This window comes from Heterodontus francisci, chromosome 16, assembly GCF_036365525.1.
Source record: "Heterodontus francisci isolate sHetFra1 chromosome 16, sHetFra1.hap1, whole genome shotgun sequence".
Classification (NCBI taxonomy): Eukaryota; Metazoa; Chordata; class Chondrichthyes; order Heterodontiformes; family Heterodontidae; genus Heterodontus; species Heterodontus francisci.
The window spans coordinates 65,313,131-65,339,700 of NC_090386.1; the positions used below are offsets into that span (position 1 = coordinate 65,313,131).

Here is a 26,570-nt window from a genome sequence, read left to right on the forward strand (position 1 = left end):
CCAGAACACCAGGGATAATTCCTTTGCTCTTCTTTGAAACAATGCCATGGGATCTTTTATATCCATCTGAGCAGGGAGAAGGTGGTCTCAGTTTAACATTGAGCAATCTGGATAAAAGCAGGACTTGCATAATTATCTTTGAGGTTCAACATTCAAGGAAACTTTAACTAGATACATGGAGGTTTGAATTAAACAGTGCAGGAATTCAGGGCACCCTTTTAACCACAAACAAAATCAGTATTTTTGAAGGAAAAATAAGATCAGCAATATAATGGATGTTAAATACTATTCATTGTTGCTTTCCATCTGTAAAATTATGACACCAAGATCACTAGCAATGACACACAAAGTGACTGCAGACTAGACATACTAAGATTACAATGTAGTTCTTACGAATTAAGCACTGACGTGTAAGTCATCAAAGTGGAAAAATATTTAGAATGACAAATAGTAGGAGCCTTTAAAAATATGAATCTGTTTCTGCAACTCAAATACAACAAACTCACTTCTGCCAGAATCTTTTATTCAACACTATTTATAGCCTGTGTTAAATCTTAGCACAAAATATGATTTTTTGTAATTTTACATCCAAAACAAATTAAACACGAAAAACAGGGATCAAATATCCAGTGCAGTAAGTAGAGTGAATCATCCATACTAAAGTAGTCACTTGTCTAAAAGATGCAGTTCTTCATAAATAAGTTAAATAAAAATTTTTATTTATTGTTGCTTCCTCGCAAATAATTGCTAACATTCTGTTCAGATCTCAATGTACTAGATGAAGGCTCATTAAGGTCAAAAATTAAATGCACTAGCTCTCCTATCTACTCCCACAAAAACAGCAATTATGGAATGAAGCACGATTGATTAGAGATGGGATGGAACTTGGTCACGCTGCAACAGTGTTCTCCTAAAGACAAGTATTTTTAATGTTATAATGGTTAAGGAACAATTTTTGAATATTTTGTGGTTCTTTTGTAGTGCTTCTTTTTCAATACAATGATAATACAAAATATAATTTATACAGAGAACAGTAAAGATGAGGGTTAATTAAAGCCTATTGGTCACAACACACATGACAGCAGAGGATTTGGTGGAAAAGGACTGTGTGAAGGTCACAAAAAAATCATACAGCTCAGCAGTAGTAAAACTAACCAAGTCAACACAACGCAAGCAACTTTATGGCCTTACAGAAAACCATCTAAGCTTCCCTCTGTCACTTTTAATTCAAATCTGGCCGCTCAAATACAACCAACTATCATTTCTGCAACAAGCAAGTAAGGCTAAAGTTTCAACTCTAGCAGCTACACATTTTACAAGGAAAAAGAACAAGAAAATAAAACCCGGATTTCAAAGAGAGTACATGGGAGAAAAGTAGTGCACAGGAAACCTTTTCTCTAGATCCTGTCTAAAGCTAAAAACACTTGGACCATTTGTGAAATTGAAAGATGTTAAATATATGTATATAAAATCAATACCACTATGAAAACTTGATGATGCAAAAGCTGCAAGTAAAGTTCAGCATTTCTTCACTTTAGTTCTGAATCATAATTTTCCATTTCACCCAGTATTAGCCTTAAGCACTCTTGGCTCTCTCAATAAACCTCAGCCTCTTCAGAAGAGCATAATTTTCAGCATTAATTTGACAATTATTTACTTCCTACATCAGCTATCCTGTGATCTGAATAATACCATCAATTCAGTGCTTGCTGGTTTTGAATTCTGGGCAGTTTTGTGGGACCAAAACTCTCAGAACTGGGCTGCGAGTACCCAGATTCACTTCACATAAGACTTTTACAGCCAGCAGAAAATGGAAAGCTTTCTTCTCATCAGTCTAGACAGGATTCAAACTCAGGTGTTGGAAATGAGTGGATAGTACTTTTGAATATTTTATGAAAAGTCTCAGCAATGCCTGAAGAAAACAGTTAACTATAAGAAAATGTTGCGCGTCAGATCTGAATTCTGTCCAGCAGTTTGCTGCAGCTCTTATGATACATTGGTTGCTGTTATAATATAATAAATGACAACGTTTTTTAAAACTTATCTTGCACTTCATATGGGAAGGTTCACAAGTCCTGCATCAAATAAATTTAGAATACTTTTATACACTAAAGTGATGAATTGGTAGATAAATAATTTATACTGCTGCCAAGGGTCATGTATATTTGGGGAAGTTTAGTTTTTAACCTGACAGCAAACACACTCAAAAAGGCAAGAAAAGTTCTACATTTTAAGAACAAAAAGGAGAAATGGGGAAAGGATTTTTAACAGCCATAACACATCAGTATTATAAGTATGTCAGATGTACAAATGCATTATATTTGTTGCTTAGCCTTCTATTTTCTTCAATTAAACAAGGAACCCACAGAGGAAAAAAGTGCAGTAGGAATCATTTTCCAGAAAAGCTAATCATTTACAATTTTTTAAAAATGTAAACACTTTATTCTTAAACTATGTCCCAAATCTGCTCTTCTTACATTCACATAATTGGTTACACTGGCTCACTGATACTACCTGATAAATATTTCTACTGCAACCCCTGAAAAAATAAGATTCCTTTTAAAAACAATTCTCATTCTTGGGTGAATGTTTGTTTGCAGCAGAGCTATTGAAACAGACCATACTTTGCTGTAAAGATACTGAATTTAGCATTACATGAATATCATAAACTGGCAGTTAGACACCATCTCAAAATACCACACTGAATTATACTAAGTTTGGGTGTCAGTATTACTTTGGGCCTCAATATAGAGCTACATCTGATATTTTAGAAGTTTCAAAAACTTCTTTAAGCAAATGGATAGTATATAATTCCTGTTGCGAACAAATTATAACAAAATTCCTTGAATCCTGAGCACAAAACATGTCATAATGGCAAAGACAGTTATTAGCAATATTTACCCATTCCCCCCAACAAATAAAAAGCATTAAAAAAACTCATGATTGGCAATAATCTACAAAAGCTAATAGTAGGAAAGGACAGCACATCTGACACTGGATTTCTGGCTATATCTATTTTGGTTGTTTATGTGCACTAGTTCTTCTGTTAGTTAACAATTATGAGACATTAGCCCAAATGCACCTTACAATACGTAATAAAAAAGTGAACATCTTTCAATACTGTATGCTACAGTATTATGAACGTAACGTACAGTGGAAAAAGGCAAGATAAAAGGAAGGTGGTCTCCTCAATGTTGGTGGCTGCTCTCATTTTGGCAGACGATCTTGTGAAAGTTCTTTCCCTATCTATAGCTTTAACTATCCCAGTGTTGAAATGAATTTTAAATATAATTTTTAATTACAGGAGCAAACTTGGTTTCGTTAAATCATTCGGTGTGATAGCTGGGGTGACTGTCACTAGTCAGCTGGGTTGTTTCTGTGGCCGATGTTGGCTGTACCACAATAGCTCCATCTCCCTCTGGAAGAAGAAAACAGAATAAACCTTTATAAACAAACCAATTTCTATATCTTTTATGCATCAACCAAAATTTTATTTTCTTCAGGGATACTTGCAAGTGCCATGCACTGCAAAGCAGCTTAATTTGGAGTCCCAGATTTTAAATTCAAGCGCCACCTGAATATATTTCAAACAAAGAACAAAACAAAACTACTGTTACCTAAATTTAGTGCAATGTTAACTGTCAAAATACATTTTACTAGCTTAGATTTCCTATGGGTAAACAGTCAAGGATATCACCAGTGGTGAATTGTTAAGTTTGCGACTGTTGGCAGTAAATTCATTTTCTACATTTGGACATGGCACCAGCATAAACTAAGAATTTTGCCAGCAGAAAGGCAAAGTATAAGTTACATAGGTATAGTGAATGTACCTGCTTCTCTGAATGATTTGCAAGTCCACCCTGGAGTCCTGCCCAGCTTAGGGCACTACTCCAGTTATGTGAAAAAGCAGAGACAAAAGCAGAATGTATTCAGCAAATCACTGGGAAAAGTGCGTCGTTTTTGATTCACCCTCATGTTCACAGTGGAATATTCTAATCAGAATGCAGGAAAATATGGAGGAAGTTATTGAGGGCAAGACAGGCATGCTAGATATCTAAATTTATTGTGAATGTCACCAATCTTGCTATTACAAGAAAATCTGGGCCATGATAACTACAATAGGATTACAGCATTAAATGCATAATAAACAATATTTTTTTTTTATATAACCAAGGCAACGAAGCATAATTTCCAAAGCCATGAATTCTGTGTTTCACACTACATGGCCTGTTTGACAAGTCGACATTCCAGATCATGATTATGCTTAACCCACTGCAATAATATTTCAACCTCTGAATTAGCACTTCCCGACAACACCAAGATCATTGCTGCTCTAAAATGTCTTAAAAAATTGAAGAACTAAAGGAAAATGTCATTTAAGTCTGTATTCAGGGAATTGTTATCTTCAGAATTCATATTTTGTGATTGATACATTTAAACAGTCTGGTTTTCGGCTATGTGGAAATAAGTGCCCCTAAGGATACCAATTTATCAGAAGAATTCTTTGACATTTCAATGCGCACCCGCAATTAGACTCATGTTACGAAATGCATCATCTATAAACAAAAAGGAAACTTCAAAACAGGTACACTATTGTGACTTTCCATTCTATACTCATCAGGATTCTGAATGCTGCTTCATATCCAGATGTATGAATGACCAGTGAGGTGTATACACTAGGTTTTTTTTGTGAAGATTTCTTTTACAGGTAACAGATGCAAAATGACACTAACTACCAGACTCAAGTGTTCATGAATGACTGCTCAAGAGACAGCAGCTGCTAAAATACCGTGACACGCACTGATCCAATTGTTCTCCATCTGTTTGCACCATTTCAAACTAGGAGCTGACTTTTCTGTGATTACACGTTTTGAAAAAAAAGTACATGCTGAAAACAATGGAATATTTTTCATATTCCATGGCAGCTTGTTATGCATTTCAATTATGGTGTTTAAGCATCTAAAAAAAAGAGCTTCAACAGCATTTTCTCTTCTTCCCTGACTATTCCTAAAATCCAAAAAGTGGGAACACTATTATGTGATGCAGTTAAATAAGTACCACTACTACGGCACACTGCCAAGTCCCAAGTTCCATCGTATTAAAGGTGCACTATATTATTGAAAAATTTAATAGGATACTTGCAAGTTATTTGGGTACTATTAATATTCTGAATATTAAAATTCCAACATCCAAGAAGTGGAGGAATTAGATTTCAGGGCATTTATTTGAAACCTAGAAAAACTATTTATGCCAACCATAAATCTACTGCTAAGAGAATTAAGACACCACAGTACCAGCAGTTTGTGTCAGCGAAGTCAGCAATTTTACAGCGTCAGTTCAAATTTTTACACCAACATTTTAGCAAAAATCATGTCCACAGCTCTGATACATATAGTTACAGTCAAAGTACTGATTATACAGCAATTACAAGTTGATATTACTCATGGCCAGTTTCTATTTATAAGGTGCAACACAGCTTATAAAGTTCATTTTCTTCACTTACACAAATTTATGATCAAACAATTAGATAAAAATATGGTCTGTACTCCTTTAATACAGGTTGATGCTTTACTGTTTCTACAGTCCCAGGATGTGACTTAGTTTACAGGTCAAGGCACACTAAGTATCTCTTATTTTACTACAGCTATACCAGTGAACGTGGCAAAGACTATTTACAGAGTTGCTGAATTATAGTAAACCCAAGTCCACAAGGCTGGTTGCTAAAAATAAAAACACTTGGGCTTGCTTATTTTGATCTCTTAGCATGGACCAAATTCTAGAAATAAACTGTCCAGCTTTTTCTAAAGTTATACTGTATTGAATTTGGTAATTAACTTCACCAGAAGAACAGTTACTTCACTGTAATCAAACTATGTTGCCCTTTTTACTGCAATTTAAAAAAAATCTTTCTTTGAATGCTCCAACAGTAATGTCAGTTGTCAAAACACACCCCCTCTCAAAATGGCAATAACCAACTACAATAAATGGTTGCCTATTTTCTCTCCATGGATTACAGGGCGTGACAGGGTGGATTTAGATAAGATGCTTCCCCTGTCTGGTGAGTCTAGAACCAGGGGACATAGTCTCAGAATACGGGGTAGGCCATTTAAGACTGAGAGGAGGAGCAATTTCTTCACTCTGAGGGTGGTGAATCTTTGGAATTTTCTACCCCAGAGTACTGTAGAAATTCAATTATTGAGCATGTTCAGGACAGAAATTGATCGATATCGAGACACTAATGACATCAAGGGATATGGGGATAACGTGGGAAAGTGGCGTTCAGATAGATCGATGATCGAAACTGAATGGTGGAGCAGGCTTGATAGAAGCAGGAGTAGGCCATTCAGCCTGTGTTCCTATGTCCAGTAAAATTACAGGACACCAAAGTTATATTTAAAATGTACTACCTCTAGAAGATATATTGCTTGGATTTGGAATAGGAAAGCATCAACACTTTTTATGGAAAGCTGGTGTAAAGGGCTTGGTAAGCAACATTTAAATATGAAGTGTCAGACTAATCATCAGACTCCTGTTTATTAAAAAAAAAATTAACAGGGTTAACAAATAATTTTTATTACAAACCAACTGTTGTCAATGTTGGAAGTAAAGGCTTGGAAGGATCACTAAGGCAGGCACATTATTAGAGTTATGTGGGCATACACAGAATGTGGAACCATCCTTGAGTTTAGAATGGAAGTATCTCCACAGATAATTCAGTTTGTTCACAGATGGTACCAATAACTCTTTCGAATTAGCATTTCACAACAAACACACACCTGAAGTTATTTTTATACAAGTGAATTAAACAATTGAAGTGGTTAATATAATTATTTTCTAATTGGTGGATTTTTAAAATGGATTCGGATAGTGAAATTCTCTCACATAGCTAAGTCTACAAATTGGGGAAAAAACAGTGAAAGAACATTACATGGGTAGCTCAGCATCCCCTTTGCAACTGCGCTGTCATCTTTATGATTCATGAACCTGTAACTATTTTCCCACCTTCCATCAACCTCCACACCATGACTGCCTGCCAGCTAAGAGAATACTAATGATTGGCCATCATTCACATTGCTCCTTGACTGATCGATAGGTGGGATTGGTGTGGATCACTTTTTTCTTCCTCTGATCAGCAATCTAAAAATGTATTTTGCATTAAGACTAGGCAAACCTTGCTCAGCGATGACAAGCAAGTTTAAACAAAAAGTTAGTTTCACTAGATTGGGAATCGGATATTCAAATGTCAAACTTGATTGTGGCAGTATTTGGTTTCATATTGAAAAAGAGTTCATGCTTTTACATAACACCAATCACATCTCTCAGGATGTCCCAAGGTACTTCATACAACTAGTTTGAAATGTTGACACTGCTGCTAAATAGGCAAACTTGGCAGCCATTTTGCACACAGCAAGATCCCACAGCAGTTAAATAATTTTGGCTATGTTGATTTAAGAAAAAAATTGGCCAAGATACTAGAGAACTCATTTTCCTATGCCTCTGTGATGTTTTTCTACATTAAAAATTGTGGTACAAATGCAAATTGTTGTTGTTGTCATTCTTAAAACTGGTTTCAAAGAATTTTTGCAACAAGAATTTTGGGCGGCACAGTGGTTAGCACCACAGCCTCACAGCTCCAGGGACCCGGGTTCGATTCCGGGTACTGCCTGTGTGGAGTTTGCAAGTTCTCCCTGTGTCTGCGTGGGTTTTCTCCGGGTGCTCCGGTTTCCTCCCACAAGCCAAAAGACTTGCAGGTTGCTAAGTAAATTGGCCATTATAAATTGTCACTAGTATAGGTAGGTGGTAGGGAAATATAGGGACAGGTGGGGATGTTTGGTAGGAATATGGGATTAGTGTAGGATTAGTATAAATGGGTGGTTGATGTTCGGCACAGACTCGGTGGGCCGAAGGGCCTGTTTCAGTGCTGTATCTCTAATCTAATCTAATCAATCTAATCAAAACCTTTACTCTGATCACTTCAATGGCATCCGAGGCACTGCTATGAACCATGTGACAGATGCTGGAAATGCTCAGCTAAATAACTCATTCATGTAATAAAACATTGCATTCCCAGATCCTATCAATTGACTTGTAGAATTCATAAATGGCAAAACTGCAAATTAATGGTGGACTTCCAACACAACTGGGATAAACTTATGGTATTGATAAAGACATGAATTCATTTAAGAAATGTATTTTTTCTACTGAGGGTCTGGTTAATTCCCCAAAGTCTCAATTGGCTACAATACTATATACTTTTACAGTTATTATGAAACTAGTTAAATGTTTTAAACTGATTAATAGTTTTGGCACTCGTACAATACTGCTTTAAGGTTTTTCTCGTCATCAGAAAGACTGTGTCTGACAGAGGGCAAGTTAGATGTTTGATTTACCTCTTTCCATGTCTGACTGTAGCTGTGCCTCCAGATCTTCTGGTGAGACATAATAGTCATGTTCCTCCCCCTCGGGAGGCTTTGGTTTACACTTCCCACAGCAGCAATTACAGCAGCAGCAGAGGCAACAGCAGAAGTAACAGCCAGTAATCACTCCGCAGAAGACAAACAAAGCCTGCAGTTACAAAAAAAAGGTCATTAATAGATGGTAGTCAAATTTAATAGGGTTTTTAAAAATAAAAGCTTATCACTGATTGAATGTTCTAGTAGTATTAAGTTCTGGAGAATTCTACAAAAAAGGCACAGAGTTATTTTTTCAAAATAACCATCAATAACATTCTTCAAATCTAAATCATTCCTAAATTCAGAAACTGATAGGCAATGATTAAAATTCAATGCTCAAGATCCTATACTGCCATTTCTTTCATTTGTGGGGTAACAGTGGGTGGAAGGAGGAGAGAAAAGAATGAAGAAACTGAATGGGAAGAATCTGAGCAATATGCTACAGACTGCTATATTCGTCTGCTAATTTTTCTCTCAATGAACAGGAGCAGGCAGGAAATTGAAAGGGGAAAAAAAAAATTAGGGCAAAGTATTTCAAAATTGATTACATAACTTCCCTGATCATTAAATAACCAGCTAATATGGATAGCACCATGGGGGTGGAGTAAGAAAAGACTGACTGACATTAATAGAGCAGCAGAAAGAATAATGAATTAAACATCCGCATTTCGGTAGGGGCCTTCTGTGTAATTTTAACAGCAACATAAATTAGGGCCTCTTACAGAAAATTGAGACATTTATCAAAATATTTATTTCTGTCCAAGGACTTGGTTAACACCTAGAACACTAATAATAACATTTGCTCTATCTTCCAAGTTTTTAAAGTACATTTGATTGTATGGTTAAAAATCAGTAAACATTAGCGATTCCAAGAGAGGCAGTAAATATGAAAGACTGCTTACCAGCAGCATTTAATGCTCAATATCAGCCCTTAAATTTATTTCAAAAATGTAAAATCCAGCTGCTTTAATGCCTCAATTGGTAAATTTGAATTGGTATAACTGAGCTACATAAACAGCTAATCTCGCCAGAGGTGGCAGCAACGGCACAACTGGCTTTAATGGCACTGGATTCAGGCAGGGAGAAAAAAAAAATCAGCAAAGGACATTTTGACTTGCACCTGTGATCCTTGGTAGAAAATGCCTGGTTGTTGGTGCTGGCTTTGAAGACCCCTTTAATTGAGTAGGCTGCCAAAACTCTGATTAGAATGAGAATTTGGATGAAGCAGCAGAAGGCTACATGCGCCTATATAACTGTACCCCAGCAGGGATCAGTGTCTTCATATCTTCAGGAGAGGAAGAGGATATTGAAGCAGTCAAATGATAAAAATATTGGTGTAAAGTTATGCAGAAAAGGTTTTTTTTTGGTAAAAGATGGATAAATTCAAAATATCCATGTCAGCTTAAGTTTGTATTTTGTGTGCTATCTCAAGGTTGAGTCTTTGCAAAAGATATTGAGGGGATTCAGTCATGAATGGAAGTTTCAGCTAAGCATTTGGTAATGAAGGATAGCCAATCCATTTGGATAAAGATACTTAATAAGTAACTGGTGGATGCCAGCAGAAAATACTTCACTTGTCTGATATCCTTGTCTGAAATCCTGGATTTCCTCAGGAGTGCAAGTAATGTGGGATTTTTGCCTAACAAGATGTAATCATTGCAAATACATATTGGACAGAAGAAAGGGGTTAGGAGCTGTACAGGAGAGGGAAAGGGGAGAAAACAAATTTCCAGAATGCTTTTGTGCTTTAAGCTGTAAAGCACTTATAAAACTGAAAAATTCCACTGTCTTGTCATTTTGAACCATGTGAGCAGGACTGGCAGGGTGCATAAATATATAGGAATAATGTGCATTCTGAATAAATTTAAAGCTAAAGTAGGGAAGGCTCAAGTTGGCTGCCTGGCTCCAGTCAAACCTTGGAAGGTGACCTTTGTCCTCAATTTTCAGGTTCCTTTATTAAGGCAGCATGATATTGATTGGAACATGTAAACAACGCTATTTGGTTGATCACAGAATGTAAAATTTGAATTGAATATACTAGTGGTAAATAAGGTCTATACTGACTACTGTTTGGAATGATTTCAGCTTAGATGACAACAATCAGGCCACTTACTTATGTCATTCTACCAAAACCAGTATTCTCCTTATGTCTCTTATTTGCTCAACTGGTCAATAATCTAATTTATTTACTTTGGAACCCAAATTTAGTATAAATACTGTGCGTCAAAGAACTTGGAGAGAAATAAAGTACAGCACACTGACAAATGAGAATTATGCAGAAGGCATGAGATCTCTGAAGGTCAAAAAGGAAATTCTGCAGCTTTTGATTCAAAAGGGATGTGAAACTCACTTATGGGAATTGCAGAGAGACCATGGAAAGAGAAAGGGCAAAGAGAGGGGAAAAAAGCAAAGGACCTGCATTTATATGATACCTATTACAAGCAACACTGTGGTAATGACCAGGCAGTCTGTTTGTTGAGGATAAATATTGGCCAAGAGTACTCGCTTGCTCTTCTTTGATTAAGTGCCATGGAATCTTTCACATTCACCCGAGGGCAGAAAGGGCCTCGGTTTAACATCTCATCCGAAAGACAGCACCCTGACTGGAGTGTAGCCTAGACTTTGTGCTCAAGACCCTAAGCCTGAGTATCCAATTATCTCAACAATTTAATCAATCAGTCAGTAGTTCTGAAAATGTAAAATGTTTGAAAATGTAAAATTCCATGGTCTGGAATTTGCAGTTCTAATGATAGCGAAACTGTCATTCTTGGTAAAACTGGCAGCACTTTATGGTATATGCACATGCAAAGTTAAACGTGGAAATTCAGAAGTTACTATCAGCGATACCCTACAATGAATCGTCATGAATTTCAATTAATATTGTGTAGCTAAGTCTTTAACAACATACCAAGTCATAATTATTAGTGAACAACCCCTCTGGTCCTGAAAAATTAATTTTAACCAGGTTGGAGTCTCAATCCCTCAGAAGAACATTTAAAAAATGTATTTTTTTTTTACTTTCTTGAAGTTTATGATATTTGAGCATCTACCTTGATCCCATGTGTATGCCCTAATCTTTATTTTACTTTTCATAAAATTATTTAAATTGAATTATAAAGCCTTTTTACTTCCTGCTTTGCTGTGTGAGAATTCTTCAACCTGACTGGCTGATCAGCCTGCTTGCACTACGCCACAGATGGCACCAAATTCAAAGTCATGTCGGAATAGAGGAAATGGACACGAGAGCCCACTAAATCTTTGTGGGCAGCTGTTCCTTTGCTGCTGACTGCAAAATCTAGGTCCACGTGTCCTTTTAAAAGTGAAATGGTTAGCGTTGTTGCTAAATATTCCAGCACCATCAGAGATCCTCACCTTTGCCCACCAGCTAGACAGGACGAAGTATGTATTTACATTCTCCTCACCAAACTGCTCTGCCACGTACAGACCCAATGAGCCATACTTATCATAGATATTCCTTTTTGTTGCATCAGTCAGAATTGCATGAGCGTTGTTTATCTCTTTAAATTTCTCTGAAGCTTCAGGATTATCCGGATTCTTGTCCGGATGGTATTTCAGTGCAAGTTTTCTGCATAAAAAGGCAACATACACAAAATATTTAGAAGAGTGGTCTTTTGTGAATGGTCAAGAATGGAACATTGAGAGTTGTACCAGTAGTTATGATAAATTAACAATATTCCCACAGATGGATAATGTGAAAAATCCTTTTTGGAACTGTTAACTTCAGAATGCTAGCCAATTTTACATTGTGATGTAGATATTTTTTGATAAGGTTTATGCTGAAAATATTTACTCTCCAACAGAGCACCTCCATATTTTCCCTCTGGTATCTGTGGTTATAATCAGGGTCCTGTGCCACTGACAATGAAAAGGAACAAAACATCTTGCATTCATATAGTGTTTTTAAATGTAGAAATATGCACCTTTGTGAAATATTGCGACAAGTAAAAATGGATACTGAACCAAAGGAGGAAATGTTAAGGGATGGCCAAAAGCCTGATCAAAGAGGTGTTTTAAGGAGAGATTTAAGGAGGGAATTCTAGAGCATAGGGGTCAAGACAGTTGATAGCACAGCCTTCAATGGTGGGCCGAAGGAACGGGATGCATAAGAGGTTATTGTTAGAAAAATGGAGAGCTTGGGAAAGGGCAGAAGAAAAGGAGTCAGAGAGATACAGCACTGAAACAGGCCCTTCGGCCCACCGAGTCTGTGCCGACCAACAACCACCCATTTATGCTAATCCTACATTAACCCCATATTCCCTACCACATCCCCACCTTCCCTCAATTCTCCTACCACCTACCTACACTAGGGGCAATTTACAATGGCCAATTTACCCATCAACCTGCAAGTCTTTGGCTGTGGGAGGAAACCGCAGCACCCGGCAGAAACCCACGCGGTCACGGGGAGAACTTGCAAACTCCGCACAGGCAGTACCCAGAACCGAACCCAGGTCACTGGAGCGGTGAGGCTGTGGTGTTAACCACTGCACCACTGTATGATAAAAGGAGATTATGCAGTTGCTTGAAGTTAGAAATAGGGAGGGAAGAGGCCATAGATATGAATTTTAAGTTTGAAGCATTGGGGGACCAGAAGATACTGAGAGTCAGAAACGACAGGGCTAACGTTTGACAACAACTTATATTTATATAGCGCCTCTAACATAATAAAATGTCCCAAGGCACTTGGCAGGAGCATTATAAAACAAAATACAACAACTACAGAAGGAGACATTAGGTCAGATGACCAAAAGCTTCAAGTTTTAAGGAGTGTCTTAAATGAGGAAGACGAAGTAGAGAGGCATAGGGATGTTGGGAAGGCATTCCAGAGCTTGGGGCCTAGGCAATTTGAAGGCACAGCCACCAATGGTGGCAATTAAAATCAATATGCTCAAGAGGCCAGAATTAGAGAAGCACAGATATCTTAGAGGGTTGTGAGGCTGAAGATTACAGAGATAGAGTAGGGTGAGGCCACGGAGGATTTGAAAATAAGGATGAGAATTTTGAAATCGAGACATTGCTTGACTGGGAGCAAGGAGTTAAGGGGTGATCTGATCGAAGTCTTCAACATATTAACAGGAAAAGACAGGCTAGATAAAGATAAACTATTTCCACTGGTTGGAGATTCTAAAACTAGGGGGCATAGTCTAAAATTTAGGACCAGACCATTCAGGAGAGGGGTTAGGAAGCACTTCTTCACGCAAAGGGTGGTAGAGGTTTGGAACTCTCTCCCACAAACAGCAGTTGAAGCTAGAACAGTTGTTAATTTTAAATCTGAGATAGATAGATTTTTGCAGAGCAAAGATATCAAGGGATATGGGCCAAAGGCAGGTATATGGAGTTAGGCCGTGGATCAGCCATGATCGCATTGAATGGTGGGACAGGCTCGAGGGGCTGAATGGCCTACTCCTGTTCCTATCTTCCTATGTTCCTATGAGCCAATGTAGACCAGCGAACACAGGGTGATTGGTGAACGGGACTTGGTGAGAGTTAAGACACAGGCTAGCAGTGCAGGAGCATGGAAGAGAAGCCATTTTAAGTGATTCTCTGGCCATGATTAGACAGATAAGAATGGAACCAGGTAAGGGCAGTCCCACTCAGCTGGATGACAGTCGAGAGGCGTTAAGAGGATGATGGTGTGATCAACCATGTCACAGGCTGCAGACAGGTCAAGAAGGACAAGGAGGGAAAGTTTACCTTTGTGACAATCACATTCGATGTCAATTGCGACTTTGATAAATAGTTGTTCCGGTACTGTGGCAGGGGTGCAAACCTGATTCAAACATGGAGTTCTGGGAAAGGTGGGAATGGATTTGGGAAGTGACAACACGTTCAAGGACTTGAGAGGAAAAGGAGGTTGGAGAGGGGCTGTAGGATCAAGGGTTTTTTTTTTTTTTGACGAGAGGGGTGATGACAGCAGATTTAAAATGAGAGAGGGAGAACACCTGAAGAGAAAGAACCGTTAACAAGATCGGCTAGCATGGAGGAACAGGAGGGGAAGTTGGGTGACCACCAGTTTAGTGGGAATAGGATTAAGGAAGCAGGAGATGAGTCAGATGGACAAGATGAGCTCAGAGAGAGCATGAGGGGAGATAGGAGAGAAACTAGAGAAAAATGCGAGTTCAGGACTAGGGCAGGGGAGAGCACATGAGGAAATTTGGCCAGGTGGGCTAGTGGAAGGGAGGGACGCGGTAGAAGCAGCTGACCAGATGGTTTTGATCTGTGACAAAAAAGTTTATGAGCTTCATGCACTTATTGTTGGTGATGAAGGTGGAGGAGAGAGGGGAAAGGGTTCAAGACAGTTTGCAGTAGAGAAAAGAAGCTGTGGGTTACCTTCGCATTCCAGGATGATTCTGGAATAGTGAGCAGTTTTAGCAGATCTGATGACATTTGTAGTCCAGCCAGATCTGGCAGTGGATGGCTAAACCAGTGGTCTGCCATATCCTTTCAAATCTGCGTCCGTTGGACTGAAGGGAGTGGAAATGAGGGCTGTACCTGTGGGAATGGCCAGGGCGAGAGAGAGTAATGCTTTTATTGGGGACTAGGGCATCAAAGGTGGAGGTAAGGGTGCGGTTGAGCAAATCAGTTGTGGCAGAAATGTTGCGGCCAACAAAGGGCCAAAGGCTAGACAGTTGGGATTTTGAAAGTGTTGTTGGGAGTTGAGAATGCTTTTTCTTCCAGGGATGGGTACAGAACGAGGTAGGATTGGGACGTGAAAGCTGGACGTGGGTGGTGAGTGATACAAGGAAGTGACCAGAGATGGCCTTATCTGTGATTGAAATGATGGGACTAGCAAGATCACACGAGATGGCAAGGCCATGGAGGTGGCCATGATTATGGGTTGTGCAGTTTACATGGATGGCGAGATTTAGGGAAGACAAGACAGCAGTGAACTTAGGAGACAGAGCATGAGGAGTTAAGATGGAGATTGAAATCACGCATGATGAGAAGTCATTCGGTGCAGAGGCTGAGGGTGGAAAGCAGTGAAGGTATGAGAAATTTATTTACTGTACTTGGGAGGGCAGTAGAGAATAATGATTTGAAAGAGGCAAGAGAGAGGTGGAATAAGGTGAAATACTTGTGACGGAAAGCATACCTGCCAAAATGAAACATATTAATTTCGTCATTATGGAACATCATTTTTGAACTGTTACTGGACATTGAACATAACCTGTTTTAAAAAGATCACAGAACAGTGGCAGAAAACATGGCTGCACATTTGCATACTAAAAGACAGTGGCATGGAGAGACAATGGGAGTACCCCCGGATTCAATTAGCCAGATGGGTTACGCCAATAGCGATGATCAAAAGACATTGAGAGTCATTGAACATGTAAGAGCCATGATTCCATTCCCCCCATTGTGTGTCTGGTAAGCTTGGAGGAATCCATAAACCTCGCAGGTGAGACTGCTCCAAACAAGGAGCTTGTCACATGACTAACCTGCTGGCCAACCTGGGGCTTTTTGAATTGTGCGTTACACAGAAAGGAAGAGACTACAATTGAACTTTAAGAGAGCAATCCCTCTCTCTCTCTCTCTCTCAAAGTTCCAGGGATCCACGGAAGTAACTCAAGCCTCAAGACAGAAGACTCCTGCAGCCTGCTGGTACCAGCGAAACAAGCTTGAAAGTGTGCAATGGGCCCCAACAAGAACTGCAAGACTTAACATCCAAATCAGAACCAGTAACTGAATTCCATCTATTACTTAAAACCTTTCCCCCTTAATTCTCTCTCTTCCTGTCTTTATTTGTGCGTGTTTATCGCTTATGCATGCTAGGGTGGTCGTGTCACATATTCTTAGTAGTTTTAACTGAGTTAAAGTTTTACGGTTAATAAACTTACACCTTTCTTGTTTAAATCGGAGAAAACCTGCCTGGTTGATTTCTTTACAATTACAATGAGAGAGCAGTGAGCAAGGACTCACTGAGGGGAAGCTAAAAACATAGCATTTAAAAAAATTAAACCCTGCTACGGCTAAACCAGGAAAAGGCTGAGACGGGAGCCCTAGACCCCTATCTCACCTGGTTGCAACAAACTCAAAAGGAGGAGGAAGTGCCTGAGGGGATCAGACCAAAGTGTGATCTGGTGATAAGTGCCACACCCCCACCACAATGGTCTTGATGGGACAAGTGGTGGAAATATAGCCAAGTGGGGAGGCTTCATCAAGGGGCAAGGTGTCATCACCCCTCAGCCAGGTTTCCATTAAGGCCATGATGTTGATGCAATCATCCACAATAAGTTCATGGAAGGTAAGGGCCTTGTTCACAAGTGAATGGACATTCTGGAGGGAGATACGTAGAGGGGCGGCGAGAGCTGCTCCGCTGACAGAGACGACAGGGTCAGCAGTGTTAGCATCTAGTGAGCCCACTTGTTAAAAGGACGAGAATGTGGACGAGGGTAATTGGGCTTGCTGCTCATAATGAGCCTGAGCCAAATGCCTTCATGAGCCTGTTGGAGGAGGCCAAAAAAAACAGAGGGAAGTTGTAGGCTTAACTAGGAGGTAGTCAAGTCTGGAATAGCAGCTAGAGAGCAGGAAGGCTCAGGAGTACTGAAGGGTTGGGGTAGGGAATTGGGAAGGCCGAGTTCCTGAGATTGAAGAAGTGAAAGGAGGCATAACAGTAGAAGAGAGGGGTCTAGAAGGTATGATGAGAAGAGAAAAGTTAAAAAGAGCAATAGTGGAAATAGATTGATGTGCTTGGGTCCAGAGCAGCAGCCAAAATCTGTAGATGAATGGATTCAGGTCTGGTTACATAAAATTAGGGTATATAAAAACTTGATAGTAAACGGGAAATAGGTAGGAAATAATCGGAAGGAGTCCAGAGTAAAGTCAGAAGTCCCGTGGTTGGAGAACAATGACACAGATAGAGTCAGCATGGAGCATCAACAAGCTCTTGTCCAAGTTTGCAGACAGATGTAACGAGAATTCCAGAAACTATCTGAGGGCAGTAGAGCATCAGAAGGTGCACTGAAGGAGGTATTTTTGTAGGAATGAAAATCCAGGAGGTGTACAGAGTCAGTTGCAGGCTCAAAAAGATGATGGTGAAGTTGGAGGACATAATTAAATCCAGAAGCAGCAGAGGTTTGTTGTCTGGCCCATGTGAGTGATTTGCTGGCCAGGAACAGACTGAAGCTGAAAAACCAGTATAACCAGTGGCCAATCACAGGAGGAACAGAGGCACAGGAGATTGAAGTCTCCCAGTCACAGCAGGGGTGGGGAGTGGAAGAAAGGCAGTAAACTGATGAAAGTTACTTTATATATCACAAAAGAGCAGCAAATTGGAGAGAGAAGTTGGGTCTAATAGTATAGCCAGTGTAGTCCAGAACAGAAGAATCTTCGGGATGTCGAGAGCAGTCCAGGAATTGAGGTCAAGTTTGAAAGAGGATCTAGATCAAGATTTTGCCAGATCTTTTTCACAGCTCAAAAAAGAAACAACTGCAGATTATATACAGAAGCAGGGTCTTGCAGTTCATTCCAATGTAGTCCAGCGATGTCCAGAGAAGTCCAGGAAATTGAAGCAGGATGAGAGAAAATCCACATCCAGGTCTTATCCAGATCTTTACCAGAGCTCACAAGACAAGGTTGGGGGTTGGGATTTGAACTAACAGAGGCTATTTAAACAGCCAACCTGAAATTTGGACTAAATGCACCCACTATTAGAATCAGAGGAACTTAAAAAGGCAGGAGAGGGGATTTAGGGGGGGAAAAAAGAGCGACAGATGGCCACGAATAGACATGCATAGCGAGGAGCTCCCCAAAGAGCTAACTGCCCAGGAGCTACTTTGAATTATCAACTTCAGCGGGATTTTGGTATGGGATGGGTTAGCAGCAGCAAGGTTTTGGATAAGCTGAAGTTTGCAGATCGTGAAGGATGAGAGGGTTACCAGGAGCACTAATGAAATAATACAGTCTTGAGGTGACAAAGCCTAAATGAGAGCTGAGATGATTGGCAGGAGGTGATTTTACAGAGATGGAAACAGGTGGACTTGATGGAGAGGATATGGGGTTAGAAACTCAGATTAGGATTGAAGATGCAGCAGAGGTTGTGCACATCATCTTTTCAAGGGCAACTAGGGATGATGAATAAATCCCAGAATTGCCATTGACACCCACATTCAGAGAATTAATTTTTGAAAAATACACAGGACAAAGGTTAGGCAGTTGGGATTTAGAGTGTGCAGTTATAAAATCTTGGGTGTCTCTCCCCACTCCACCTCCAAGGGCAGATGCAGAAGAAACTGGAACTGAAAGTGTGTCTGGTGAGATAGCTGCTAGTACCAGGGAAACAAAACTTGGTAAGAATTAGCACCTCAGGAAAATTGGAAGGGGTAATACCTTCCCAAAAATTTTTCCACCGCCCTCAGTTTATTAATGTGCATTTGTTTAATTTCATTGAAGTTTTGAGCATGTCAAACGTGCTCATGACATCAAACTTGAAAGAGCCAAAGGTATTAGAGAGAAAAGGCAGGCTGCCATTTCATGCTGTTTTATTTCCATTAGTCAGAACTTGACAAGTTTTTTCCAATTTGTAAGCTTCTCTCAAGTAGCAATTAAACTGAATTTTATCTCAAGCTGTGCACTGTGTTTAAAGCTGACCTGCCCCTTGCTGTAATTAAACTGAGCATCTCCTTTACAGCTGTATAACGTATTGTAAATCATACAGTAACAATCCAATTATATAGTAGCACATCACCTGAGATAAACCACACTTTCCTATCTACCATCAGCTTTAAAAAGGTTTTTTAGACCAAACTTTAAACAATATTCTTAGTATGTTCAGATCATTCTCCAGTTGATTGCAGCTTTGCAATATTTGACTCATTTTAAATATATTCAGCCAAAAGAAATTCTAGATTTCAATGAAAACAATTTGGAAACATGTAAGTAAATGGAACTGAATTTACTGTGCATGTATACCATCACTAAAACTACTGGCATCTTTGAACAAATTGCACCCTCTGGTGTTTTGTTTAATAATTACAGTTTTTAATATCGCTTTTTTTTAAAACCGTGAAAATTGAAAGGTTTCACCATTACATAAAAAGATACAAAAAAACCCCCCAACTTTTCTACCATAGGAACATAAGAAATAGGAGCTGGAGTAGGCCATCTGGCCCTTCAAACCTGCTGCATCATTTAATAAAATCATGACTGCTGATCTAATTCAAATCCACCTTCCTGCATTATCTCCATATCCCTTAATTCCCCTAGTAACCAAAAATCTATTGACCTCTGTCTCAAATATACTCGACGACTGAGCATCCGCAGCTCTCCAGAGTAGAGAATTCAAAAGATTCACAACCTTTGAGTGATGACATTTCTCACCTCAGTCCAAAGTGACCGACCCCTTATTCTAAGACTCCAGATTCCCAGACAGGGGAAACATTTTCTCAGCACCTACCCTGTCAAGACGCTTCAGAATTGTGTGTTCCAGTTGGATCACCACTCTGAAATTCCTGGGAATATAGGCTTAGTCTACTCAAACTCGTCATCCCAGGAGTCAGTCTAGTGAACTCTCTCTAGGGCAAGTATATACCTTCCTTAGGCAAGGAGATCAAAACTGCAAACAGTACTTCAGATGTGGCCTCACTAATTGCCCTGTATAATTGTAATAACTTCTTTTACGCTTATACACCAATCCCTTTGTAGTAAAAAAACATACATACCATTTGGCTTCCTAATTAACTGCTTGCTGTATCTGCAAGTTCACTTTCTGATTCATGCAATAGGACACCCAGGTCCCACTGAATGCAAACATTTCCCAGTCCCACACCATTCAAAAAATATTCTGCTTTATTTATTTTTCCTACCAAAGTAGATAATATTTCTTATTCAGGAGATGTGTCACCGGCAAGGCCAGCATTTGTTACCCACCCCTAACTGCCTGAGAAGGTGGTGGTGAGCCACCTTCATAAACCACTGCAGTCCATCTGGTGCAGGCACACCCACAGTGCCAGTAGGAAGGGAGTTCCAGACAGTGAAGGAACAGCAATATAGTTCCAAATAAGGATGGTGTGTGGCTTAGAAGGTAACTTGCAGGTGCTGGTGTTCCTATGTGTCTGTTGCCCTTGTCCTTCTAGGTGGTCGAGGTCACGGGTTTGGAAGGTGCTACTGAAGGAGACTTGGCAAGTTGCTGCATTGCATCTTGTGTATGGTACACGCTGCTGCCACTATGCACCAGTGGCGGAGGGAGTGAATGTTTAAGGTAGTGGATGAGTGCTAATCAAGCGGACTGTTTCATCCCAGATGGTGTTGAACTTCTTGAATGTTGTTGGAGGTGCACTCATCCAGGCAAGTGGACAGTATTTCATCACACCCCTGACTTGTGGCTCAGAGTCAGGAGGCAAGTTACTCACCACAGAATTCCCAGCCTCTGACCTGCTTTTGTGGCCACAGTATTTATATGGCTAATCCAGTTCAGTTTCTGGTCAACGGTAACCTCCAGAATGTTGGTGATGGAATCAGCGATGGTAATGCTGCTGAATATCAAGGGATGGTGGTTAGATGCTCTCTTGTTGGAGATGGCCATTGCCTGGCACAAATGTTACCACTTATCAGTACAAGTCTGAATGTTGTCCAGGTCTTGCTGCATGCGGGCACAGACTGCTTCAGTGTCTGAGGAGTTGCAAACTGAGCACTATCAGCGAACATCTCCACTTCTGACCTATTGATGGCATCGATGAAGCAGCTGAAAATGGTTGGGCCTAGGATACTACCCTGAGGAACTCCTGCAACAATGTCCTGGGGCTTAATGTTTCACCAACAACCACAGCCATCATTTTCCGTGCTAGATACAACTCCAACCAGTGGAGAGTTCTTCCCGATTTCCATAGACTTCAATTTTGCTAGGGCTCCTTGATGCCATACTCTGTCAAATGCTTCCTTGATGTCAAGGGCAGTCACTCTCACCTCAACTCTTGAATTCAGTTCTTTTGTCCATATTCAGATCAAGACTGTAATGAGGTCTGGAGCGAAGTGATCCTGGCAGAACCTAATTTGAACACCTGTGTGCATATTATTGTTGAGTAAGTGCCACATGATAGCACTGTCAAAAGAACCTTCCATCACTTTGCTGATAATCCAGTAGACTGATGGGGCAGTATTTGTCCTGCATTTTGTAAACAGGCAATACCTGAGCTATTTTCCACATTGTCGGTAGATTACACTTCACAACATTGTATTCCATCTGCCATGTTCTTGCCCATTTACCCAACCTGTCTATATCTCTCTACAGCCTCTTTGTACCCTCGTTACTTACTTTCTCACCTAACTTTGTACTGTCTGCAAACCCGGACAGGATGCACTCAGTCCCCTCAGTTAAGTCATATATAGAATGTAAGTTCTTTTGGGCCTCCTTATCTCGAGAGACAATGGATATGCGCCTGGAGGTGGTCAGTGGTTTGTGAAGCAGCGCCTGGAGTGGCTATAAAGGCCAATTCTGGAGTGACAGGCTCTTCCACAGGTGCTGCAGAGAAATTTGTTTGTCGGGGCTGTTGCACAGTTGGCTCTCCCCTTGCGCCTCTGTCTTTTTTCCTGCCAACTACCAAGTCTCTTCGACTCGCCACAATTTAGCCCTGTCTTTATGGCTGCCCGCCAGCTCTGGCGAATGCTGGCAACTGACTCCCACGACTTGTGATTAATGTCACACGATTTCATGTCGCGTTTGCAGACGTCTTTATAGTGGAGACATGGACGGCCGGTGGGTCTGATACCAGTGGCGAGCTCGCTGTACAATGTGTCTTTGGGGATCCTGCCATCTTCCATGCGGCTCACATAGAATGCAAGTAGCTGAGGATCAAGTACTGATCCTTGAAGTACCCCTGTAGATAAAGCCTGCCAACCCAAAAATGTCCTGTTTATTCCTACATTGTTTTCTGTCCATTAATCAATCCACAATCCATGCCAATATATTACCCCCAATTCCATGAGTCCTAACAGAAGATAATTACACCTTTATTTGGTTAAAATGGGGGAAATCATGGCCATTTCTGAAGTCACCTCTCCATCCCACTCCTTTTGAAATGTTGCCTAGCTACCCTGTTGTACTTCATCCTAGTGGCCATTCTTTGACAACACAATCTACCACAGAGACATCAGTCAAATCCAAGCGCGCGCACACTATTTTCACTGGGATTTTAGTTTTCTTTCTTTCTTTTTTTTTAAGAAGCACTAGGACCACATGCCATGCTACCTGCTACCAACCAGTTGTGATCAACCAACTCAGCACAGACAAGTGGGCAAACTCTGAGGCCTTCCTAGTATGTATAGTTCAGTTCCACAACAGGCACCCTACTCAACATTGCCATGAAAGCCTTTAAGTTAATTCATTTAAATGTTAGCCTCCTTACTCCAAACCAATGGATACCATGAGGGATTTGATAAAATGTTAATCTGCAAACAGCTGATAATTGGAAGTCGCTTTTTTCCATTAACAAAAAATTGAATATCCACTAACTTGAAATACATATAGTAAATAACATAGCAAAGTGGGAATTTAGTGTTAAATTTTATTGAAGAAACTTTGAACTAACTGAAGAGAAATAGACTGTGGCTGCTCAAACACAAGCACATAACTTAAAAAAAATGTTCATTTTCACTGCAAATTTAAAAAGCAATGCAAGTTGCATTTTCCCTGACAAATGAGATTTTATATAAAAGCAGCAGAAACGCAAATCACATGCGCATCTTCCAACTTGTTAGAATGAGTGACTGAAAATTTCTGCCCATGTGGTTAGCACTGTAGCCTCACAGCTCCAGCAACCTGGGTTCGGTTCTGGGTACTGCCTGTGTGGAGTTTGCAAGTTCTCCCTGTGACCGCGTGGGTTTCCGCTGGGTGCTCCGGTTTCCTCCCACATGCCAAAGACTTGCAGGTTGATAGGTAAATTGGCCTTTATAAATTGCCCCTAGTATAGGTAGGTGGTAGGGAAATATAGGGACAGGTGGGGATTGTGGTAGGAATATGGAATTAGTGTAGGATTTGTATAAATGGGTTGTTGATGGTCGGCACAGACTCGGTGGGCCGAAGGACCTGTTTCAGTGCTGTATCTCTAAACTAAACTAAAACCTCATTCACTGTCCTGGCACATTTCAGGATTGAGCGAAGCATTGGTAAATTTAAATATCTAATTTAGGTAAATTTTTTCGAGCAGATGGAGTTGAAGAAATTTGCATATAAGCCAAAAAAACAGCTAAACATTTATAACAATCCCATTGAAAAATTCCAAATCTCATGTATTCTTAATAATGCACTTAACTGAACAGGATTGCAAATCACTTCAAAATGTTTTTTTCTCTCAGGCTTATTACTGCCAATCTCAAATTATTTACCCATTTGCAACATTTTCATCCCCACCTCAACCCCGATTACTTTGAACACAACCCCTCACTAGTTCAGCCTCAGACTTGAGGGGGGGGGGGGGGGGGGGAGGGCAGGCTTATTGTATTATACCAAATTCCAATCTGGACGTCCCACCCAATTACACTAGTGCCTGTCCTTCCCTAGTTTATATGACGTGGAAGCCCAATCCTTTTATTACAGGCACAGATCCAACTGCCAGCCTTACTTCCCATTTGATTACTGGAGCTTTGGACCTACTCCTGACTTGACCTATCACCTGAATAATCAGGTCTCCCCAACCCAGTTCTTTCCTAATCGAAAGACACAGAAACAAACACTCTCCACTCCTATCCTGAAGTTTCCACAAACTGACTCTGGCCTCCATTCTGAGCTTCAAGAACTACTGTGCCACCCAATGGTCGCACACAGGTCATTACAACACCAAACATAGATCATCCAGTCAGCAAAATGTAAAATTACAGATACCGTAGAAAAATCTCAAACAACGCTGTAGAGGTCACCAATGAAGATGCGCATGGCAAGCTGAAAGATGTAATATTTTATCCTATGCAATGCATAATAAATTATCTTGGCTTCTGATATATCTTGTTAGGCAGCCCCTCGGGGAGGGGAATGACTTTCTTCCACTCTGGGGTTGTGGGTCGATGGGTGACTGAATAGTCCAATTCTAGATCTGCACACTCTGCCATAGGTGGGGCAGGTGGTGTTTGGCGAGTTAAGTGAATGGGATGCTCGAATTTCTGAGCGCTCCTTCTGCTCTTTGCACCTGGTCGCTGCCTGGGCACGTCAACGTTGTTCAAACTGGCTGGCACCTTCGCGAATGCTTCTTCTCCATTTTGGGTGGTCTTGGACAAGAGAGTCCCATGAATCAGTGAAGATGTCGCATTTTTTTCAGGGAGGCTTTAAGGACACCCTTGCAGTGTTTCCTCTGCATCCTGGTAGCCTCTTGCCGTGAAGGAGCTTGGAGTAGAAAGCTTGTTTTGGGAGTCGTGTGTCAGACATGCAGAAGATGTGGCCTGCCCAACGTAACTGACTAGCCATGACCAGTGTCTCAAGACTGGGGATGTTGGCCTGAGAGGACACAGATATTGGAGCGCCTGCCTTGCCACTGAATTTGCAGGATCTTGCAGAGGCATCGCTGGTGATATCTCTCCAGGGCTTTGAGATATCTGCTGTACAGTGTCCATGTTTCCGACGCATACTCGAGGAAGGTAACACTGCGGCCCTGTAGACCATGAGCCTGGTGCCAGGTTTGAGGTCTTTGCCGTCAAACACTCTTTTCCTCAGACAACCAAAGGCTGTGCTGGCACACTGAGTTTCATCACCGATATCTGCCCTTGCTGAGAGGCGGCTTCCAAGGTATGAGAAGTGATCCACATTGTCCAGTGGTTTGCCATGGATCTGGATGGTCAGGGCTGGGGTGGGTGGGGGCAGTGTTGCACTGCGGGAGCAGGCAGGTGGAGGACCTTTGTCTTCTGGATGTTTAGCTTAAGGCCCATTCTTTCATTCGCCTCCGTGAATAAATTGACAAGGATTTGAAGCTCAGCCTCGAGTGTGTGCATACGCAAGCGCTTCAGCATACTGCAGCTTGATAACAGGAGGTTGGAGTGGCCTCTGTTCTGGGCTGGTTGCAGGTTAAATAGTTTCCTGCTTGTCCTGTAGAGTTGAGCTTACTCCAGCAGGGAGTTTCAACGAGATGAAGTGGAGTGTTGCGGCAAGCAAGATGGAAAAGAGCATTGGTGCGATGACACAGCCTTGTTTGACCCCAGTTTGCACCGGATTGGGTCACTGGCAGATCCGTTGGCAAGGATTACAGCTTGCATGTCGTCATGCAGCAGGCAGAGGTTGGTGACGAATTTCTCCGGGCAGCCAAATTTGAGAAGGATGCTCCATAATCCCTCCCGATTGATAAGAGTCGAAGGCCTTTGTGAAGTCAAAAAAGATCATGTATAAAAGGTTGCTGCTGCTCCCTACATTTTTCTTGGAGTTGTCTTGCTGTGAAGATCATGTCCACTGTGTCTCTTGGACAGAATCCACATTGTGATTACAGGAGGAGCTCTTCAGCCACAGGCAGGAGGCGGTTGAGAAGGACTCTTGCAATGACCTTCCCTGCGGTGGATAGCAGGGATACTCCTCCGTAGTTACCAAAGTTGGTCTTGCATCTTTTTTGAAGATGGTCGCAATTACAGCATCTCTGAGATCCCCTGGCATGCTCTCCTCCTTCCAGATGAGGGAGCTGAGACCATGTATTTGTGTCAAAAGTGCCTTTCCGCCATATTTTAGAAGATCGGCGGGAATTCAGTCTACGCCAGCAGCCTGATCGTTTTTTTTTTAAGCTGGCAGATGGCCTTTTCGATCTCATGTCGGGCTGGGGCTGTGCGGAGGTAGTGGTGTGTAGCAAATGGAATGTGGTCGAGGGCACTTGCTGCAAGGACTGAGTTGCGATTGAGAAGATCTTCGAAGGGCTCCTTCCAACGAACACTGACTGCCTCTGTCCTTGGTCAATCTTTGCTCTCAGTGGGATAGGTCCTTGGGCCGTAAATAGTCTTGACTGCGCTGAAGAATCCATGCATATCGCGGTTGTCAGTGAGTTGCTGTACTTTCTGCACTCTTTCAGCCCATGAGCTGTTCTTTAGGTAGCAGGTTTTTTATTGAACCTCGGCTTTCAATTGTCTATATACCTGCGTTTTCCCCCCCTTGAATTTTGGTGATGCTTCCAGTTTAGGAATGCCTTTCACTTGTGATTT

At 40.9% G+C, this 26,570-nt stretch overlaps 1 protein-coding gene across 1 annotated transcript in view; it reads right to left on the minus strand.

The window, feature by feature from the left end:
* Positions 1–2,315: 2,315 nt before the first annotated feature.
* Positions 2,316–26,570, minus strand: part of LOC137378161 (dnaJ homolog subfamily C member 5) — a 75,145-nt gene continuing 50,890 nt past the window's right edge. The window contains exons 3-5 of the mRNA XM_068048301.1: positions 11,826–12,039; positions 8,391–8,565; positions 2,316–3,418 (exon numbers count right to left, since the gene is read on the minus strand). Coding sequence (XP_067904402.1) covers positions 3,327–3,418; positions 8,391–8,565; positions 11,826–12,039 — 481 coding nt within the window. The 3' untranslated portion in view covers positions 2,316–3,326. The remainder of the gene's footprint in view (positions 3,419–8,390; positions 8,566–11,825; positions 12,040–26,570) is intronic.